The 22386-nt window shown below is 40.0% G+C and overlaps 2 protein-coding genes and 1 long non-coding RNA gene across 6 annotated transcripts in view; 1 reads left to right on the forward strand and 2 right to left on the reverse strand.

The window, feature by feature from the left end:
* Positions 1-2290, reverse strand: part of ECT2L (epithelial cell transforming 2 like) — a gene marked incomplete at its 5' end in the record, with an annotated part of 60677 nt that extends 58387 nt beyond the window's left edge. The window contains 2 exons of the mRNA XM_081094562.1: positions 592-704; positions 2189-2290. Of these exons, the coding sequence (XP_080950688.1) occupies positions 592-704; positions 2189-2290 (215 nt within the window). The remainder of the gene's footprint in view (positions 1-591; positions 705-2188) is intronic.
* Positions 1-19540, forward strand: part of LOC308521471 — a 78611-nt gene extending 59071 nt beyond the window's left edge. For both annotated transcript variants that reach the window (XR_013996181.1, XR_013996182.1), the window contains one exon: positions 18775-19540. This is a non-coding gene — a long non-coding RNA (uncharacterized lncRNA). The remainder of the gene's footprint in view (positions 1-18774) is intronic.
* CCDC28A (coiled-coil domain containing 28A) lies at positions 10317-22204 on the reverse strand. Of its 3 annotated transcripts, none has more exons than XM_081094559.1 (6): positions 22077-22204; positions 19558-19757; positions 15614-15777; positions 14824-14978; positions 12039-12061; positions 10317-10876 (listed from the first exon to the last, which is right to left on the reverse strand). In XM_081094559.1, the coding sequence occupies exons 2-6, from the start codon at positions 19713-19715 to the stop codon at positions 10822-10824; spliced, it is 555 nt and encodes a 184-aa protein (XP_080950685.1). In that variant the 5' UTR covers positions 19716-19757; positions 22077-22204; the 3' UTR covers positions 10317-10821. The 3 variants fall into 3 exon arrangements, with proteins under 3 accessions (XP_080950685.1, XP_080950687.1, XP_080950686.1); XM_081094561.1 differs by having other exon boundaries at positions 12016-12061; XM_081094560.1 differs by lacking the exon at positions 22077-22204 and adding an exon at positions 21896-22015.
* Between the last annotated feature and the right edge of the window lie 182 nt (positions 22205-22386).

Genomic DNA, 22386 nt, shown 5'->3' on the forward strand with positions numbered 1-22386 from the left:
TAATTCCTGATCAAAATATGAGCAACCCCTGGCATTTCAACTAACACCTTCAAAGAGCACACCGTCTTTGCTGCAGGGTTTCAAGGAGACAGTAGACATAGTAGGAGAGAAGGGTACGAACGAGAACAAGGACACACAGGTCGTCAGTGACCACTGCTGTGCAAGTCTTGCCCATGTCCCTATGTGTTGCTGCCATGGTTACTGCTCAGATGTGTTTCCGATACAACCATTCAGGTAACAAATATTTGTGGAGTGTCTTCCTATGTACCAGGTATCTACTTGATGTATCTCATCATCTAATAGTTCCCAAGGGGACTTAATACACGACGGCATTGTTAAACGTTCACCGGCTGAGGCTGTGGACAAGTTTTTGCAAAAACTAAACATCCCCCCGTGATATGAAGATGTTAAAGCCCCAGAGGTTCCGTGTCGCTCTCAAGGAATCGGCAGCAGAAGCGTGTTTATAAACCTTCAAACGTCAAAATACCAATGGCTTTGTTTTATTTCCAGGGGAAAATACCCTTAAAGGTTATAGAAACATTTTGTTTTCATTAAGAACCAATAATAACTACATCAATCAGCTACATTTACCTTAGTTGTGATTTAGTGCAGCGTAAAAGTATCGTGAATAAGAACTCTTGACGTTGCTTGGTAGTCCAGAGGTCAAACCAATGACTTATAAGAGCAACTCTTTCCTGAAAGAGCTGTAGGGGAGGGGGAATGACATTTTTCTGTGTAGTTTAATATATTCTTAGTTGCTAAGCAAGTTAACCACCTCACAGCTCATATTTGCACAGCAGTTTACAGTTCACAGAGCACATGCGTAGTGGAGGTCTCTCCCTCCAGCTTCACCTGCTTGTATCCCGGGGCACAGACAAGCCCAGGCTTGCTGGATGTGCTGGTGGGAGATATAATTACAGAGGGGCCCATGGAGGCCTCTTTCAACACACAGAGGTAAGGAATCCTGGCTCTTGTTTCTACCTTGGCTGATATAGCCTGGGGAAACAGATTCCAAATATTTCATCTTGAAAGCACAAGCAGGCTACCTACCCTTGTTGAACTGTGAAAACGAGGCCATTTGAAGTAGGCATGATTTTTACTAACCCACAGTCCTATAGCTTCATGGCACCCACCAAAATGAAAGTTAATAAATATTGCTAAATAGCCATTGTTAGACGTGTCTCCAGGAGGTCATTCACCAAGAACCAGCATCCCCCCAAACCTGGGTGTCAGCCCAGCTTTGCCCAGATGACATAGACACACTCGCTGTAGTATTACTCAGTCAGGCCTTGGTCCCAGCTCGTGTGGTCTCCCTCCCTTGTGAGCGGGCCTGAACCACGCACGAGCTCTGAAGGCCCAGCCAGCCTTCCGCATCAAGGTCTGACAGAGCCGTTCAAGGACTACTTCCTGCGCTACCTGTCAGAGGGGACATCCCCAGGCCATCGGGCCACACAGCTGGCACAGGAGGGAAGAGCGGATTAAAGAAATACACAGACAACTATCCAAGGGCGGTTTAAATTGCCATTCATTATTTCCTAAAAGATAAATCATAAATAAGGATATGAAATAATAACTAATATTAATAATACAAATAAATAATAGAAGAATAAACTCTGTTTCACATACTCACAATTGTAAACCCACTTTTTTTTAAATCCTCACCCAAGGATATGTTTTTATTGATTTGAGAAAGAGAAACACCCACGTAAGAGAGAAACATCGATCAGTTGCCTCCCATACATACCCCAACTGGGAATCCAACCTGCAACCTAAGTATGTGCCCTGACGGGAACTGGACCCACAGCCTGTCTGGTGCACGGGAAGATGCTCCAACCAACTGAGCCACCTGACCAGGGCTGTAAACCTTTGCCCACCCTGGAATGTTAACACTCCACACCAAAAGCACCTCGCTTTTCTCTTTCCTGTCACTGTAAACAGTGTGTGTTCTGGAGGTTTCTGTTTTGTCCCTGGAGGTACAGAGCAAAGGGAAACAGATCTGGAGCCTTCCATAAGGTAGGAGTTGGGGATTAGGGTGAGACAAATGTAGGTTGATTTTTATTCAAAGTGACTCAAAAACTAAATCCTTTAGGGGTATTTTTAGAAAATATATGGCAACATGAGACCCAAAATGTCATAGAAAATGAGCCTTACAAATTAAACTTGTTCTATTCTAGAGTGTGTAACTCACCTGTTTGTTTAATGCCTTGTTGCTACATGGTGTCCAGGCACTGAATCGCGTGTGGAAGCTCTCCATTTCCAGGGTTTTCCTGGAAGAATCCCCAGCTGACATTCCAGCAAATTATTTTCTTCCAGTCCTAGAAACTATAGGTTCCTTTCAAAAGATGTTTCATTAAGATCACCTAGAAACATCCAGTATATTAATATTGTCCTTATAGAAATTACATAATTACAGCAATGCATGGACATATATATCCATGGAAGAGAATCCATACAAATATACACAGGAAGTTCATGTACTCCAAGTGATTGTAATTTATTCTATCCTCCTCTGATTTCACCCAAATGTGAATCAAAGCCAGTTGTTTTCCCCTTGGCTGGGAAATGACTCCAAAATTGGAGTGATTCCGTATCAGACAGGGATGTGGATTTGACTCCCCCATCACACACACACCCTACCCCCACCCTGGAAAGCAAGAAGGCCACAAAGACAGCACCTCACCTGCCTATCTTTTGAGGACACAAGTCAAACAGAATGTAGAGGGAAAAATAGGCTAACATATTAGTTTTCCATTGTTATATAACAAATTACCTAAAACTCAGTGTTTCTATGGGTCAGGAGTCTAGGCACAGCTTAGTGGAATACTGTCTTAGTCTACTAGGGCTGCCATAACGAATACCATAGACTGGGTGGCTCTATTTTTTTTCCGTTCTGAAAGCTAGACTTCCAAGATCAAGGTGCTATCAGGGCTGGTTTCTGGTAAGACCTCTCTTCCTGGCTTGCAAATGGCCATCTCCTCACTGTAGTTTCATAAGGCCTTTCTTCTGTGCACACACAGGGAAGGGGATGGGAGAGACAGACAGACAGACAGAGACAGAGACCTATTGTCTCTTCTTCTCTTTAAAAGTCCTGTTGGATTAAGGTCCCACCTTACAACCTCATTTAACTTTCATGACCTCTTCTTAGGTTCCTGTTTCAGGCTACTAAATGTCAGGGTGGTTTGTTATCCAGCACAGACTGACGAAGCCATGTGCTGGTGTGCAGCCAGGACTCTCACATACAGCTGGTGTGACATCAGCGCTTAGAAAAACTGCTTGGCATTGTTTCCTAAAGTTGAACATGTGCATACATTTGACCCAACAGAAAAACATGAACATGTGGACCAGTTACATCCACAATATTCCCAGTTGTGTCAGAGAGCTCCAAGCTGGAAAAAGCCCAGGCACGCATCTACAGTTGAATGGATAACCATGTTGTCATATATTCATGTAACAGGATGCTGCTACACACAAAAATATGTAGGGCTGACATACGGAAGACATTAAACAAAACAAGCTGAAAACAAAATAGCACATTTTCTATGGTTTAATTTATACAGAGTTCTACATTATAGTGTTAGAAGTCAGGATGGCGGTTACCTTTGGGGAGAAAAAGGAGGGTAAAGACAGGGAGGGACGCGAAAGGAGATTCTGAGGTGCTGGTACCCATCTAGTGGTGGGAGCCCATGTCAGTCATTTGGCCTTCACTGAGTTCTACACTTATGAGTTGCATATTTTTCTATGTCTTCTCTTTCAACCAAGGTGTTTTAGAAATGATACCATTAAACATTATGAAGTACCTAAAAAAATAAAAGTACAAACTTTATGAAGAAAATTATAACACTTTATTGAAAAACGTTTTCAAAGACCTAAATAACTGGAGAGGGATATTTTATTCATGAATTAGAGACTCGGAAGAATGAAGAGTTTAATTCTCTTCAAAATGATCTACAGATTCAATGCAACCTCGATTTTTAAAATCCCAAGAAATATTGTGGGGTGTGTGTGTGAATGAAAAGCTGATTCTAAAATATTTATGAAGTTTAAAGGGCCAAAAATAATCAAGACAGTCTGGAAGAACAAGGGAGGGAGATGTGTTTCCAGATATCAAGACTCAATGTAAAGCTAGAGTAATAGGATGACATGGTATTAGTACGGAGACAGACACTGGTAAGATGATAAATCAAAGAGGAAGAGGTGGATTCTTACATTTATAGAAAACAGAGTATCTGTTTTTTTTAAAAAAAAAAAAAAAGGACCTCTCTCTCTCCCTCTCTCTCTCTCTCTCTCTCTCTCTCTCTCTCTCTCTCTCTCTCACACACACACACACACACACACACACACACCAATTATTTGAAGGTTTTTTTATATATATAATCAATTTCATATGGTTTGTAAATCCCCAGAAGACAAAATTAGAAACAATGGATGATGTCAGAGAAACAGATTTTGGATCAATCTAAGTGGGAAAACAACCACTTCAGCAGCTTTAGCTGTCTCAGGAGGTTATGTCCATTACTGAAGATATTAAAACACAAATTCACTGACCACTTGTCAGTGAAATTCTAGCTGGGATTCGAGCATCAGAAATGTCTATGTTTCTAAGCAACCATCTGTTGCTATAAATTCCAAGAAGCAGAGAACAATGGGGCCTGGAGTAGCTGAGAACATTTTATTGGAGAGCCAGAAGATTTCAAGCATAAGACAAACATTTGCAGTGCCTCTACTCTTACTACGTTTCTATAAGATAGAAGCACATTTTGAAAATGAATATATTGGAAATGCATATACCATATTAGGAACAATTTTAGAAATATTATAAGAGCAGTATGACAGCACCAAATTTGTGTCCCTGCTCTAACTCCTCCCCCAATTGAAGCTTTACAAGTAACTTAGTCTCTGAGCCTCCGTTTCCTCGTGTGTAAATCAAGGCAGTGATGTGTTTTGTTGAACTATAGTGTAATAATGTGAGGTTCAGAGGAAAACCTCATGGCAATGTGGGAATACCTACTTCTGAATCAACATTAAATCAAAACAAACCCTTAGCTTCATCAGATGCCCAGCTGTTGTTATGTGAAATCCCTCCAAGAGCCCAAACAAGGGAATTTTATGTAGGCAGTTCTCAGAGTTATTATCCTCATGTTAACGGCTTACTGAGCCAAACATTGCTGGTGTACACTACATCATATATAGATAGATGATAGATAGATAGATAGATATAGATATAGATATAGATATTATTAATGTAGATATGGACAGAGATAAATTCCCACAGGATTATGTTTATTCTCTAAGATATCAACTTTGCTGACTCTTAACCCATGGAGAAATGGAATGCTGACAATCACTACTTCTTTAAATGGAATGATTTCTTTTCATATTCAAGCATTTTCTATTTCTCCAACAGATCCATAAAATATTAATAGGTGTTTCCCAGGAAAAACAGGATCCATGGTTCAATATGCTTGAGAAAGACTTGATTGAACAAAATTAAACATGTCTCATTTTGTAGGATGTTTTGGAAACTTTAATATTTAATATTTCCAAGAGGAGAAAATGGTATTGGTTATCTTGTGTGTAACAAATCTAATGCTGTGTAACAAATAGTTCCAATATTTAGTGGCTTCAAAAAACAAACATTATTATCTCAGTTTTGTCAGGAGTCAGGCATGGCTTAACTGGATCCCCTGGCCAGGATCTCTCATGCTCCAAGTGTCAGCTGGGGCTGAAGTCATCCCAAAGCCAGATGGGAGGATGATCTACTTCCAGGCTCATGAAAGTGGTTTTTGGAACAAGGACCTCAGTTCCTTGCTGGCTATTGGCTGGAGGCTCCCCTCCCATGGAGGCTTCTCCATAGGTTAGCTCACAAATGGTATCTGGCCAAGTGAGCAAGTGAAAGAGCAAGAGAGGGTAGGCAAGATGGAAGCCAGAGTCTTTGTGTAGCATAGTCTCAGAAGTGATTACATCACTTTTGATTAGTCAGACAGAGATCAGCAAATGTGGTCAGCAGGCCATAATTGCCTGCCACTCATTTTTGTAAATAAAGTTTTATTGGAACACAGCTAATATAACTACACCAGCATAGTTGAGTGATTGGAAGAGAGACCATATGGCCCACAAAGCCAAAAATATATGCTACCTGGCCCTTTACAGAAAACTTTGGCTCTCCTGCATTAGAAGCAGGTCCGACCCACAAGGGAAGGACTCACAAGGGCATGGACACCAGGAAGTTGGGATCATTGGGAGTCATTTTACTTTATTTTATACTAGAGGCCTGGTGCACAAAATTCATGCCCTCGGGGGATGTCCGAATGATGCCTTAGGCCTGCTCCCCACGGCAGTCGGACATTCTTAGTGCTGCTGTGAAGGCGGGAAAGACTCCCGCCATGGCTGCTGCCCTCCCCAGCCATGAGCCTGGCTCAGGGGTTCTGACTGAGCATTGAGCGTCTGCTCTCTGGTGGTCAGTATGCATCATAGCGACTGGTCGTTCCACTGTTTGGTAGATTTGCATATTAGCCTTTTATTATATAGGATTAATGTTTTTATTGATTTTAGAGAGGAAGGGAGAGGGATAGTTAGAAACATCAACGATGAGAGAGAATCATTGATCGGCTGCCTCCTGCACGTCCCATACTGAGGATCAAGCCCGCAACTCAGGCATGTGCCCTTCACTGGAATCAAACCCAGGACCCTTCAGTCCACAGGCCAATCCTCTATCCACTGAGCCAAACCAGCTAAGGCCACTGGGAGTCATTTAGAAGCTGCCTCCCACATAACACCTGCCCATGAGTAGGCATTTGATGAGTATCTGATGAGTAATTGAATAATTATTCACATTTTATCAATTTTCCAAATTCCAGGACTGAAAAGCAAGTTACTAGCTAAGAAAAATTCCTTCACTGATTATTAGGATTTGACAACTATGTCGCCACGGTGGCAATTTATCAACTTATGTGATCTTCTTATTAGTAAAATTTTCATCATTATGTTAAATGAGTTATATGGTAAAATCAGGTTAGAATTGAAGTATTAGGTAGGTCTGACAGATTATTCTTTCATGACTTTAGTGAATTGGAAGAAAGGGAAGTATTTGAGGGTACTTGAGATAAGAATTCACTCTGGGGCAAGAACACTGACTGAATTATGCTTACTACATGGTAGTAGTCCATATCTTCTCATACCTTTAGAAATATGTACCTGGCATTTCTTCCTTAGGAAACTTTTAGATTCTATGCATTGGGGAAAAATCTATTAGCAAGTCCTTCCTCCTGAAGCATGAAGAAGAAATAAACTACTAGGGGTGGAGAAAAAAATTAATCCCTTAAATATGCTCCCCAAGAAGTAATCTGGTTCTAAAGATCGCGGTGGGGGGGAGGGGGGGGGGACAGAGTAAAAGAAAAGTGCATGTGATTAGTAAAAAACAGAAATTAAAGACTATTCCAGTTAAATAAAATGTCCTATTCAAGGCATGGCTTATTTTGAGCATAAACCAGTATATCATTTTTATTAAATGCACACACGTAATGAAAGCAATAGCACGTTTTGAGGAAATTTTTGTTTTTGGGTAGCACAGGAGGTGATAGGAAATTGCGCGCCTGTAAGCCCAAACTGGACATAATCAAATGCTGATTTGCTCAATTTAAAGCTGTAAAATTAAAGCTATAACGAGAAGCAACTGTCCTACCTAAATTCATTCAGGAAGAGTAACCAATTATGTTGCTCTAAAACTTTCAAATTTCTAACCCTACTTTCTCTCACTGAAATAATTTTTAGAGTGTGATTTTTGAGGTTCCTGAGGTGCACAAATATCGGGATGGGCCTGTAACCAAGATGGGTTGTGCTAACTCTAATACAGATGAGGTCTGGAGATTCTGTTCTGATGCTTACGGCGAGATTTGTTAAGCACGGGGTAAGTGCTTTAAAAAGATGAATATTTCTACCACGGTTTAATTATGTGTCCTATTCCTCAAATCTTAGCATATGAACTCAGAGCTATACAATTATTCCCACGCACCGTATTCGCTGTAGAGTCTATTTCTCCTTCACTACCCTCCCAGGCAGGGCACTGGGCTCCCCACCCATGACCTCGGAGAACCTGAGCAGCTTCATCATTTTCCAAAAGACTGAAGTGGCTCCAGGAGAAACAAAACAATCTCTGCATTGGACCAGGTTAGGACTGGGCTGTGACAAGTAAACGCTCACCTCCCCCAGGGTACTCATTGGGGATGGGGGTGTGGGGATCCCCTCCCTACCGCCCCCCCCCCCTCCCATTTTGGACTCCATGGTAGGAAAGAGGGTGAGAACTGGCAGATGGAGGGAGTTTGATGGTGTAACCACTTTGGAGTCCTAAGAAAACCCACTTTGGAGTCCTAAGAAAATCATTTTTTTCCATGGGGCCCCATAACTTGACGTTATTTCCATCCCCCAGTGAGTGCTGCGGGGGAGATTAGCGCTTACTTGCCACCGCGCAACTCAGACCTGCCCCTGCTCAGAAACCGGTTAGCTTCTCCCCAGCGCCACCTCAATCTTGGAGAGTTCCAAGGTTCTCCAGGTTATCTCAGCTCTGCGTGGGATCGTCCTAGGCTGCAGGGGGAACTAACCCAGCCCGGGCGCAGTGCCCGTGATGTCCCCAAGCAGAAGACGCGGCCACAGCCAAGGGCTTTACCTCGGGAAGGTGGCCGAGAGACGGCGCCCACGGCTGCCTCCTTTTGGATCTTGTAGTGAAAATCTGGAGCAAGACCTCCGCTGCAGCCTGGGCGGAGGGTGGAAAAGATGGCCCCACGCTGTCGCCATAGAGACCTGACAGCAGGGGAGCGACCTGCTCCGCCCCCTTCCCTTCCCACCCGGAGGGAAGGTCGCAGTTCCCCTGGGCCGGCGCCAGGGCCAGGGCTGCAGCGAGACCCGCAGAACCGCTGGGCACGCCTGGCCTGAGGGCCCAGGAGCAGGGGTAAGCCGCCGGGAGGCCGGGCTATGGGAGGAGACCTGGATGCCCAAGCCAGCGTTTGCTTGGTCCCAAAGAAAGCTAGAAATTTTAAGGCCACGCGTGGGAAAGGCAGTTTCTTATCTTCACTAAATCCTCAGAATATTCTAATACTTATTATTGTCAATTTTAGAATGATACAGAAGGTACCAAAACCAAAACGCACCCTTCCTAATCGATTTCTAATGATTCTGGTCAAAATATCTTTAAATAGTTATTGTGAGGCCTGCAAGTTTTTTTCTTTTCTATGGAGATGAATAGTTGTAACCATGGAAAGAGATCCATAATATGAGGAGGTTAGAAAACCATATATATATATATAGTATGATCAAATATTTATAAATGAACAAGTTTAAGATGTCTGGAAGTTGGTGTGCTCTGGCAGAATTTTTTAAAAGTCACTTTAATTAAAATTTATACATAATATGCAACATCTATACATTTTATTCTAAGCCAGGCACCTCATTATTTTCCCGGTTGCCTTTAACATGTAAAAGTTGTGTAAAGAGATACAAATTATTAGATAAGCTAAAATTTTGTTAGCTGGGACATGGGGTCCCTTGATGGAAGGACAAATGGGTAAACAAGGCCAATCTGCTGCTCTGTCACTGACCCACAGGAAGCAGCTTCAGCTCTCCGTGGCAGCACCCATCCAGGAAAAACATGTCTCATGCCAGTTTCCTTTTATTCTGTCAGACCCTAGAGTGCTAGTTCTCCCCCCAAATCCCTATTCTCTCCACCCAACAGAAACATTTCCTGGATTGTAGTTGATGTTCTAGTGATTTCCTCATTTTTAAAAGGGATATTCAAGAGACTGATAAATTGATCAAAATTCTTTTAACTCAGAATCCCCCAAATTGCTAAAACCATCACTTATAAACCACTGAATTATACACCCCAAAATGGTAAATTTTACGGTATATGTGTATGGGTTATTTCAATCAAATTGTTTTAAAAAGGGTCATGAGGCTGTTGGCTGAACATTACTGGTGTCAGCTACTGTGCTCAGCATCTTAGTCCACACTTTTTTACTTCCTCCTAAAACCTCTGGGAGTTGGTTATTAACCTCTTTTTCTTGATAAAAACAAACATTAAACTCAGATAAACTAAATGTTCATGAACACAAAGCTAAGGAGCAGAATGGGGATTCAAATCAAGGTCTGACTTTAGAGCCCATACTCTTTTCATTACACCCACATGTAAATGGGCACAAGGTGCAAAATTTGCAAGGAAGTTACAGAACCTCAAATTTTATAAGAACAGTTTACTTTTGAGAATTGAACCTTACATTCCCAGATCGAAGACTATGGGTTTCTTCCAAACAGACAACAGAGACAAATTTAAAACAATCACTTTATTAAAAATAGCAAATTTCACAAATACTCATTTCACATTTTGTTACCACTGGCCATTGGCAAACACACCAGTGTGTGTATGATTGTCTGACGTAAACTGAAGCTGGGCTGCCACAAAAGCCTGGGCATCATCAACTTAGATCAACAGTGGAGTAAGTTTGGTGAGCTCAGGAAGGATAATCCCTCGGCCCTATCAACAACATTTAGCACAATGCATTTCAAGTATAACCCAGAAGGCAACAATAATAAGCATAGCAGCACAGCCTGTGTACCATGTTTCCTGATTAAGCCTTCCACAAGGCCTAGCCTCCAGTTGTGGTGAATTACAGCAAGTCAAGTTTACCACAAGCAGTTATGAGAAAATCATTACACTTGCGCTTTAATTACTTTAATTCCTTATTGTGCGAGATGATTCTGCTGCTGGATTCAGCTGGAAAAGTAAATAATGCTGCTTTTCTTCAAACCACAAGAAAACAACTGCATTTCATTTTAGCTGGTAGAAGTATTTGGAACGTCTTGTGCATCTGTCAAATGCAGTTTTTGTCTGAATTCATGAGTTAAGATTTTCATTCTACAATAAGTAATTATTTTAAATTTCTGAAAATTACATTCGGGAGCTAAGAGACAGGGGCATTAAAAAAAAAGAAGTATGTCTAAAGGGAAAGTGCCTATGTGCTGTTGAGAAGCTTAGAAGTGGTAAGACAATTTTTAAATGTAGTGAAGTAATTATAACTATACCTAGAATTTGAAGACTTCAAGAAAAAATCAGACTCAAGACTAAAATTCAGCAATTAATAACAGTATATGTTACAGTAATAAGAGTAATTTACATACATATATATATATATATATATATATACACATTTTACATATATACAATGTGGTTTGGAAAATTTCACATACACATTATTATGTGTAGCAATCACCACATATTACAGAGGACACTGAGATGTTAAACAGTTTGACCAAGGTTACATTACCAAAATGTGGAACCAAATTTCAAAAATTAAATCTCTTGACTCTAACCTTTCTAATATCTCATTTTTGGTTCAAAGGGGATGTCCTACCTCTCAAATGAAATTATTTTGTAGGTAGAATCATTTCTTAGTGTTCTTATGTACCTCACATTGCGCCTATCACTATGTTAAAAAAATTCTTTTTAAGTTCCTGAAATAGTTGCTCTGAATTAAAATGTCAAACCCTGAATATTTTACATGTACCTTGGTGCTTTCCTTTAAGCAATCTTATAATACACGTTGTACACTTAATTGTGAAAATGTCACTTCACAAGCTATGGAAGTATCCCTTAAATGTCTGATTCTCAATTTTATGCATTTACAATATGTAATAATATTAAATTAAGCATAGTATATCGGGTTATCCAACTGCCATTTAGCCTCAGAATATAAGATTCAAAATAATTTATATGACAACTAGCCTAATCCTCAATTCTCTTGATGAAAAAGTATTTTTAATTTGTTTTAAAAATACAAAACAATACAAAGTAAAGCAGAACAAACCAAAACAAACAAAACAACTAGAAAATTCCATTTGGAAAACAAAGGGGAAGAGAGATGGCCCTAGTAAATAATAGGTATCTTTGTTCAATACATCTAGAAATCACATCTTTCTAAAACACGATTGGGATTATTCACCAGAAATTATAATTTGTAGACTTTTCACTGTTGACATTAGACAAAGGATACATGGAAGAATTCAATTCTTCTAACTGTAACATAAAGAAACACATTTAATTTTAATTTTTATAATATAAACATAATAAATATCATAACTATGCATTTTTAAATAAATTCTTTTTCATGTAAGCTTTCTTTAAATGAAAAAGCAAAATGCTAAAATTTCCAGACTGGAAAATTCACTTATAAAGTAGCTTTAGCATTTGTTAAATAAGAATATGTGGAGGGAATTAAATCAGATGATACAACTGGAGTTTCTTAACTATGCTTAAAATCATGCATAATTATAGTCTTCTCTAATAATAGTTTTTAAAAGACAAAAGTTGCCATTTTAATAATCAAAATCTTTAAAACCTTTATGGACTACAAAAAGATTGCACAGGACATTCAGTTTTCAGTATGAGGTAGAATTAATTAATCATTCGTACAAGGAAAAATCTGAGTTACAGAAATGTCAAATTGCTCAGAGTTACAAATGCAGACCCTGGACTAAACCAAGGCTTTCTGGTTTCAAATCAGTGTTGTTTTCAGCATACCACAGTCACTCTCCTAAATGTATTATACATTAAGCTTATATTTGTAAAAGGAAATAGTTGCAACACTGAAAATAGTAGACTTGAAATAAAAAGTATAAGCATGAAATTTTTAAAGTATGGGCATATAATTTCCCTCACTTTTACTTATTCAAAAGATAGAGAAAAGCAATAAAATGTCATTGGTGACTAGGAAACTATTCTGAAACTAAAGTACATTGAATTCAATTTTTATCTATTCTTGTTCAAAAAAAGATTTAAAGAGGCAAATTTAGTTCACAATTCTCAGTGTAAGAATCATAGTTGGTGTTATGGGGCTGACTTACGTCCTCCCAAAATCCATTTTTGAGTCCTATACCCAAATACCTTAGAATGTGACAGTATTTGGAGATAGGGTCTTTAAAGAGGTAATTAAGTTAAAATGAGGTTATTAGCTTGGGCCCTAATCCAAAATGACAAGAGGAGGAAATGTGCACACAGGTACCCATGCAGAGAAGGAGAACTTGAAGGTGGCCATCTACAAGCCAAGGAAAGAGGCCTCAGAAGAAACCACCCTGCCAAAACTTTATCTTCAATTCTTAGCCTCCGGAACTACGAGAAAATGTATTTCTGTGGTATAAGCCACCCAGCACTTTGTTATGGCAACTCTAGCAAGCTAGTACACATGGAAATGTGTTAAGCTACCATAATTACCAAGCGTAGTTCTATATTTAAAAATAAGTAACTACCCTGAATAAATAAGGCAATATATATTAATCATGTTGGGATTTTTTGACATACTACCTTTCTACATCTTAAGATATTATCATATATGCACAGGAGGTAATATTTTGCTTGAAGGTTAGCCAGCATTCTCAGAATATATGCATAGTTTCTTTGGATTAGGTTTCTTTAAAAAAAGAGTAAAGTACAGCATGGATGAAACCTGAAAACATTACAGTAAGTCAGTGATGGCAAACCTTTTGAGCTCGGCGTGTCAGCATTTTGAAAAACCCTAACCTAACTCTGGTGCCGTGTCAAATATAGAAATTTTTTGATATTTGCAACCATAGTAAAACAAAGACTTACATTTTTGATATTTATTTTATATATTTAAATGCCATTTAACAAAGAAAAATCAAACAAAAAAATGAGTTCGCGTGTCACCTCTGACACGCGTGTCATAGGTTCACCATCACTGAACTAAGTGAAAGAATCCCAACAAAAAACCACATGTTGTATGATTCTACTTATATGAAATTAAAGGCCCGATGCATGAAATTCGTGCACGGGTGGAGTCCCTAGGCCTGGCCAGTGATCAGGGCCTATCGGGGCCATCTCGCCCAGTCCCAATAGGGGCTGGGCCAGCGAGGTGTGCCGGCTGCGGGCTGTGACCTGGGGGCCTGCCAGCCACCGGCCTGCTGGACGGGAGGGGGGAAGGGGGAGGACCGGGCAGGTTGGCTGGCCTTGGGAGGTTGGCTGTGGGAGCGCAATGATCACCAGGGGGAAGCTCCTGCATTGAGTGTCTGCCCCCTGGTGTTCAGTACGCATCATAGCAACTGGTCAACCAGTCATTCTGGTCATTTTGTCATAACAGTAGCTTAGGCTTTTACATATATACTAGAGGCCCAAAGCACAAAATTCATGCAAGAGTAGGCCTTCCTTCCCCTGGCTGCCGTTACCGGCTTCCCTCTGGCACCCAGGACCCGGGCTTCCCTCGCAGCCCAACTTCATCCAGATGGTCATCCGGAAGGATGTCCAGTCTAATTAGTATGTTATGCTTTTATTATTACAGATAGATGTCCAGAATAGGCAAATTCATAGGGACAGAAAGTAGATTCAGGGTTGCTAGGGGGTGGGGAAGGGGAGAACAGAGAGTTATTAGGGTTTCTTTTTGGAGTGATGAAGATGTTCTGAAATTGGTGGTGATGTCTGCACAACATTGTGAATATACTAAAAACCACTGCATTTTATACTTTAAAATAGTTAAAATAGTAAATTTTATCTCAACAAAAATATTTTTTAAGAATAAAGAGAGCCCAGCTGGCGTGGCTCAGAGGTTGTGTTGACCTATGAACCCGGAGGTCATGGTTTGATTCCCGGTCAGGGCACATGCCTGGGTTGTGGGCTTGATCCCCAGTGTGGGGTGTGCAGGAGGCAGCTGATCAATGATTCTCTCTCTTCATTGATGTTTCTCTCTCTCTTTTCCTCTCCCTTCCTCTCTGAAATCAATAAAAATCTTAAAAAAAAAAAAAAGAATAAAGAGAAAGAACTATACTCACGTCAGAAAGAAGCCTATCGAGATTAGAGTCACTAGCTGTCTTCCTCTTATCCTCAGGAAGTTCCTCTAACTCCCCATACAGCTCCAGATTCAAGCGAGCTAATTTCTCCTGCATTCCCCGAACATGTTCCATCTGTTCAATGGAACATTCATTTCCTGGGGGAACATTCCAAAACATTAATAAAGATTAAGATGGAGGAAACACTCTTAAACTCTAGGTGCTGCAAAAGAAATTGATTATCATTTTCTTTTATAAATTGTTTTGTTAGTGATTGAATATTTTCTGGACATAGTAAGTCAAATTTCTGACTGGAAAAACAATGACAACCTAAGAAATGACCATGAGCACTAAACAAATCAGATAGGAAAGATAAAAAAACAACAAACTATCCCTCAGGTATAATTATCTCCAATTTGACAACTCTCATTTGAATCAAGTAATCCAACACTTTATAATAATCTGGATGAAATTAAGAGTCATATTAATACTTCAACTACAAATCCTTTGTCAACCAATTAGGTATTCCTCCTTTAAGAAAAATATATGAAAACATTCATGAAGCATGTAGAATGTTATGAAGCACACAATGCAATATTTCCAATTGTTTACACAGTAGTACAACTTAATTGATAAATGAAATCTAAGAGGACTGCATTTTATGCCTCTGGACTCTTTTTTTAAAAAAACAAAAGAAAATGACACCGTAAACAGGAATAACAAAATACATACAGAAAATAGGATGTAAACCTGTTGAAAAGCAAAGTGGCAAATACAAACATCTATTGCTTACCAAAGGCTTGAAGTTTCCCAGAGTGGAAATCATTCAAAAGGCTGAGAAGCCCCTTCTCCATCTCCTGAACGTCTGAGACATCAGTGAGGAAGGAATGCTGAATCGGGGTTGACTGAGCTCCTTTTCCCTCCCCTCCCTGAGGTTTTGTCTTTTCCTTCACCACCCTGCAAATAAGATACAATTAAAAGTTGGTTGCATATACCTGTCTTTAAAAAGAGATGGTTATTTTCAGACTGTTCTCGGTTAAGCAAAATTTCTGAATTAAATTGTCCCTTAAAAACAAGAAATCAGAACAAATTCAGTATTAAATAAAACCAAGCTAGAAATTAAAAGAACAAGTTGTGAAAAATCTCAAACAAATGTATAAAACATAACTACTAAGGTAGATAAAAAGTTTAGTTAATACATTTATATATTGTGCTCATTCTTTGGACTACAAAAAACTGAAAAGAAAATTAGTATTTTTACTATCCTATGGTTTCATATATTTTTAATAGATTTGTTTTTTAGAGAGGGAGGGCGAGACAGAAACATCAATATGAGAGAGACACATAGATCGGTTACCTCTCCTACGCATCCCGACCATGGATCAAACCCGCAACTTTTTGGTGTGCAGAACGCTCCAATCAACTGAGTCACACCAGCCAAGGCCATGTTTCATATTTTATTTCTCAGTAAAACATACACCTTTCCCTTTTAAACTTTACCCTATTTGTTTCTTGAACTATCTATCAGTCGTTCAACGAGTGGTTATGGAGTCCCTACTCCGTAGCTGACACCATGCCAGATACTGGATATATAAAGATGCACACGACATCAATCATTGCATGGAAGAGTGCCCAGTCTAAGGAGAAAGGAAGTCATATAAATTACAAATCACCATATGATGGAGTGCTAAAAGCCTGTTATTAACCTTGACTCCTCCAACTTCTAAGGCCCCAACATGCAGTCATGAAGTCCTATTGATTATAATCATAGTTATCTCTCTAATCTTTCTAGTTCTCTCTCTCCACTGCCACTACCCTATCTCTTGACTGAACCCTCTAACACTTCCCAACTGGTCTTCCTGTCTCTATGTGTTGTCTCTGAGCCCCTTATGAAGCCTCCCTACAGAGGAGCCAAGTCAATTTTTAAAGAAGTAAAATCAGATCATATAAATTTACTTAATTCAAACCCTTCAGTAGCTTTGCACCGCCTGCTGGATAAAGCCCAATATCCTTAAGAAGCCCTATCCTCTCCTGTCTATGTATGCTCTAGACCGGTGTTTCTCAACCTTCCTAATGCCGCGACCCTTTAATACAGTTCCTCATGTTGTGGTGACCCCCAACCATAAAATTATTTTCGTTGCTACTTCATAACTGTAATTTGCTACTGTTATGAATCGTCATGTAAATATCTGATATGTAGGATGTATTTTCATTGTTACAAATGGAACATAATTAAAGCATAGTGATTAATCACAAAAACAATATGTAATTATATATGTGTTTTCCGATGGTCTTAGGCGACCCCTGTGAAAGGGTCGTTCAACCCCCAAAGGGGTCGCGACCCACAGGTTGAGAACCGCTGCTCTAGACATTCTGAGTCCCGTTTGCTCCCTAGAATTCTAGTCTCTTATCTAACTACATGCTAACCCTCTGTCTGCAGCAGCATCCTCCTCCTCACCGCCATCTTTATCTCAGTTCAAATGCAACTTCCTCCGGAAGGCCGTTTTAGGACTCCTAGACTAGATTAGTTCTTACTACATGTATCTAGCGTATACCAGGCTCTCCAACACTTGAGTGATGGTGCTATACACACCGTGATACGGGGACAGAGACAGCAGTTCGCTCAACCAAGGGAAAGCCAGGGAAAACTTCCTAAAGGTGACATGTGAGTGAAGCCGTAAAGAATAAGTAGGAGCTCACCAGGCAAAAAAGGAAGAAGGGTTGTATATTATCTGTGAACCCCACTACATACTATAATCCTGACATGCACACATATTCAGTACTCAATTAGTTTCTTTGTAATGTTGCATGAAGACATCTTTTCCACAACTGCACTCACCACAATAAGGATAAAATGAAGATGGTGGGTGAGGCAGAGGGGGTAGCAAGAAAGAAACTAATACTCTTTACAAGAAATCAACTTAGAAAAAATCAGCTGCAGACAGTAGGTTAGCAACAGCTCGTCACAAAGCAAGACCTGTGTCTTATATACATATTAGGTTTAATATTGTTATTTAGGACCTTGGCATCAACTTCACCTGTGAGCTTATTAGAAATGCTTATCTGGGGCCCTACCCCAGACTAATTGATTTGGAATCTGCATTGTAAAAAGATTCCCAAGAGATCTATCTTCACAGTAAAATCTGAGATAGCCTTAGCTGGTTTGGCTCAGTGGATAGAGTGTTGGACTGCGGACTGAAGGGTCCCAGGTTCGATTCCAGTCAGGGGCGCCTGCCTGGGTTGCGGGTTTGATCCCCAATGGGGGGCATGCAGGAGGCAGCCAATCAATGATTCTCTCTCATCATTGATGATTCTATCACTCTTTTCCTCTCCCTTCCTCTCTAAATTCAATAAAAATATATATATATATATATTTTAAATCTGAGATAAACTACTTTTGACTATAAGGTTTTAGTATATCAAATGCTTATCTTTTCTTTCACATTGAAAATTTATTTTTTAAAAAGTAAAATCAGATCATATAAATTTACTTAATTCAAACCCTTCAGTAGCTTTGTTTTATTTTCACTTCAATGTTTTTGATCTGTTACACTGTCTCATTTTATATTAAAATAATTCAATAAAAAAATCACTCATTGAGATCATACTAGGTGCAAAGCCACATTGTAAGTACTGTCTGACACATAAGGATTATCAAGATTTCCCTGTCCTCAGGAAGCCTACACTCCTGAGGAAGGTAGGAAATAAAGTACAAGGTAGAAACTGACCATGAGATATAAATAAACTGCTGTAAGAATTTAGGAAGAGGAGTGATTGCCTTTTAAGTCTCCTAGTTTTCTTTTTCCACCAACCATAAACCATATTCAAAATTTGACTCTAAGTCAAACTCCTCCAGAAGGAAAACCCTTTTCCAATGGGATAATTTATGAAACCCTCATAACTCTTGTTGTTTATCATTTAATTCCTATTGGAATGTTCCTTTTGTTTCCTCAGAGTGAGAGACCATCATCAAGGCAAGAATCTTTTCTTCAGTGGAAACCCAATGGCCACAGAGTACTACACGCATTACTTCCTCAACCGACTGTCCACCAGGTGCTTGCAATTGGAAGTAAGTTTCTTTAATCCTAACTAGAAAAACAACTGAGATTATGAAATGCTTTTTTCTCTCAAGAAATGTTATCTTGCTTTCCAAATATTTAATACTACAAAATATTCACACATTTACAACAGTAATACGTAACACATCTAAACACCATTCCTGTTTCCTTTAGAGCCTGAAGACGAAGGATGTTCACCAAACAGTAATGATTACTTCTAGGTGATGAAATTTTAGTGCTTTAAATTTCTGCTTTGAATTCTTCCTGTGTTTGAATTTTTACAATCCATACAAACCATTTCTACAAAAACAATGAAACCACACTTTCTAAAACATAAAAACTACCAAAGCACAAACACTCATCTTAGTTAAAAAACAAACAAACAAAAAAATCCCGTATGTCCTTTATCTCATTTCTGGCTAGCTCACCAACTTTTTCTACAAGTTTTCGTGCTCTGTTTATTTTAATCTGAGACAAAGTTAGGACCTTCAAACCCATCATTCATTTTGCACTGTCTAATCTCTATACATGCACTTTAAACTTCATAATGTGTTCCTAAAACACATATAATATGTGCCTCAACGGTTTAAAAGTCAAGAGAAAAAATATAACAATTAAAGGATTTAGTATTTACTTCCATAGCATTTTGCTGTGATAATATGAAAGAAAAAATATTCACCTTTTTAACTTTGGTCGCTGTGAAGTTGACTGTGATGCAGGATTCGAAAACCCTGTGCTTTTACTAACTGGAATGGCATTTTTTTTGGCATTAACAACCTGAGTAGAGTGGGCACTGAAAGACTTAGGACTTCTCCTCTTCACTTTCCGCTCCTCCATTGCAGTAAGTTCCTTACTGCACCACGGCCAGCTTCCTATGACCTAAGGAAACAGGGCAAAATTATACACATGCATGCTGTAATATGCCAAAATGAAAAAGGTTCGATACCCACTTCAGAGACTAAAGACGATCAAGAAATTCAGAGACTGTTAAAGAAAGTTAGAACAGGGTGCCTTACATTTAATCTACCGTATTTTTACACAGAAGCCCTAAGCCAAAGTGACAAATTTTTTTTCACCCCTTTATTCACTCATCCCATAAATATTAACTCTCTTCCAGTTTCCTGGCACTATTCTGAGCACTGGGGAGATGGCAAAGTCCCTGCCCTCCAAAACCTACATTACTGAAGGGGAACAATACATTAAAAAAATAAACAAAACAGCCACTTCATATTCCCAGCCTGACTCAAGCTTCAAATGGCCTTTAGGTCTCCCTTCAAAAATATATTCTTAGCCCCAGTTGGTCTGGCTCAGTGGACAGAGCACCAGCCTGCAGACTGAAGGGTCTCAAGTTCGATTCTGGTCAAGGGCACACGCTTGGGTTGCGGGCTTGATCCCCAGTACAGGGCGAGCAGGAGGCAGCCAATCAATGATTCTCTCTCATCACTGATGTTTCTATCTATCTCTCCCTCTCCCTTCCTCTCTGAAGTTAATAAAAATATATTTAATATGTATATATGTATTCTTAGAAGAACCAACTAGATTCAAACAGATGTATACTTGACAGGGGTATCTGCATTTTAACTAGTAACTAGAAACCTTATTTCAACCACCAAGCAAAAACTCAGTGTCTGCCTAGGGATAATACTGATTCTAGTTCCTTGACCAAGAGTGAAGTTATGTAAAATTAAATTTATTCCGTAACTATTTTTAATAGACTTTCTCTACCTATTGCCACAGAAACATGGAACTTTACTATATATATTTAGTTTTGCTAATGTCAAAAAGGTTACACTATGAAGTTACAGCTGGCCCTCCCATAGAGTATAAATGTAAGTAAGGTCTTGTGTTTATTCAATACTTTCCCCTTACTTTACATATTAACCAGCTTTATTTTCCTAAGTCATCCATCTAAAAATATCCCCTACATTTCCTTTTTATTTATGCATAATATTAAGTTATTCTTAATTATATTGCTTCATGTGTCATGAGAAATGTATATGGTTATTTCCCTCACCAGATCCTAAAGTGCCTTAGGAGCATTAGGCCTTGTTTTGTATGTTGAGTTGGATGTAATCATGCTATGATGTTCAGAAAGATTCAGATCCACTGATGTCACTTAAATAATTCAGCATTATAATAAAAACAGATGTTGTGCCACTGTCTGAAATTGGTGCGCCTAGCACTGGAATTTAAACCCATGAGCTCAGTTGGCTCAGGCTGACTCTAGACAATCATAACTGGAGCTATAATACCTCCAAAGGGGAGGTTTTAAAGGAAAGGCTCCAATGCCCAGTCTCTAATCCCAGATACTCAGTGAAAATCCCCTGAAATCGTGGCTAACAATTTTCCTTTGAAGGAAGCATTTTTAGTAACAGAACAGCCATTTTGGCGTTGTTTCAGCATGCAGCACAAATGAAATGAAATGGAATGGAACTCTAAAAAAACAAACAAAAAAACTGAATAGTGCTCGGCTGGTGTGCTCAGGGGTTGAGCACTGATCCATGAGCAGGAGCTCACATTTCCATCAGGACACACGCCCGGGCTGCAGGCTCGATCCCCAGTAGGGGGCGTGCAGGAGGCAGCCCTTGAATGATTCTCTCTCATCACTGATGTTTCTCTTTTCTCTCTCCCCCTCTCCCTTCCTCTCTCTGAAATCAATACACACACACACACACACACACACACACACACACACACACAACTGAATAGAGACAATGGGATATAAGTTCTCCAAAGTGGCAAGATCTGTATAAAATTATGATACATATAAACACACTGGCCTTTGAAGTTAATGCTAATACACATTTGGTGATACTCGAAAATGAAGAAAAACTGAGGAATCAAAGCAATGCAAATAGACCAATAGAAGTCTAAACCAAGATGTTCCGAGGGGCTCGAAAAGTACCCGTTAAGGAAGGTAAGACCTCTGTCGCAAGAGCACTGAAATCCTTCCTGTGTACCAAGAAGCGAGGGACCATTCAGAAAAGGCCTTTACAAACAGCTCGTGGTTTACTCACTGGTTTGAGATCAGGAACCCACAGCCTCCAAGCCGGACCACTACGCGTCCCTCCCGACTTCGCCCCATTCGCCTCCCCATCAGCCGACCCTTCACCGCCCGGAATCCAGCAGTGGCCTGAGTGGGTGGTGGGAGGGGCCTAAAGGGGCCATTGCCGGGGTGCCTTTGCTTACACTTCATACCTGAGGAAAGCGGGGATCTGTCCTCGTCCTCGACCTGCAAACACCCGAAGCCTCGGAAGCCACCGCCGCAGCTGCAGCACCTTCGGCAGAGGTCACATCCCAGACCCCGCGCCGCCACTGCGCCCTTTGTTGATGGAAGTGACGTCAGGGGGTGGAGCCTCCGTGCCCCAGCCGGAGCCTCGCCTCTTCCGGCGGCACCGGTCCCGCGCGGGTCACCGCTCTTGGGAATCGTGTTCCTTCACTTGGCCTGCCTCCAGCCATGCCTTCTGCGGGCGTGGGAAGGAGAACCCATAGCTGGGTGTTCATTGAG

Source organism: Myotis nattereri (genome assembly GCF_964212035.1).
Source record: "Myotis nattereri genome assembly, chromosome: 6".
Taxonomy (NCBI): domain Eukaryota; kingdom Metazoa; phylum Chordata; class Mammalia; order Chiroptera; family Vespertilionidae; genus Myotis; species Myotis nattereri.

Excerpts from the sequence above, each read along its gene's own strand:
- CCDC28A (XM_081094559.1), bottom strand. The coding sequence starts at position 19,715 with ATGGAGGAGCGGAAAGTGAAGAGGAGAAGTCCTAAGTCTTTCAGTGCC. Across the intron at positions 12,062-14,823 it reads TCGATAGGCTTCTTTCTGAC|TTAGAAGAATTGAATTCTTC; the intron begins GTGAGTATAGTT and ends TTTATGTTACAG. Across the intron at positions 10,877-12,038 it reads GAAGAATTGAATTCTTCCAT|ACAAAAACTGCATTTGACAG; the intron begins GTATCCTTTGTC and ends TCATGAATTCAG.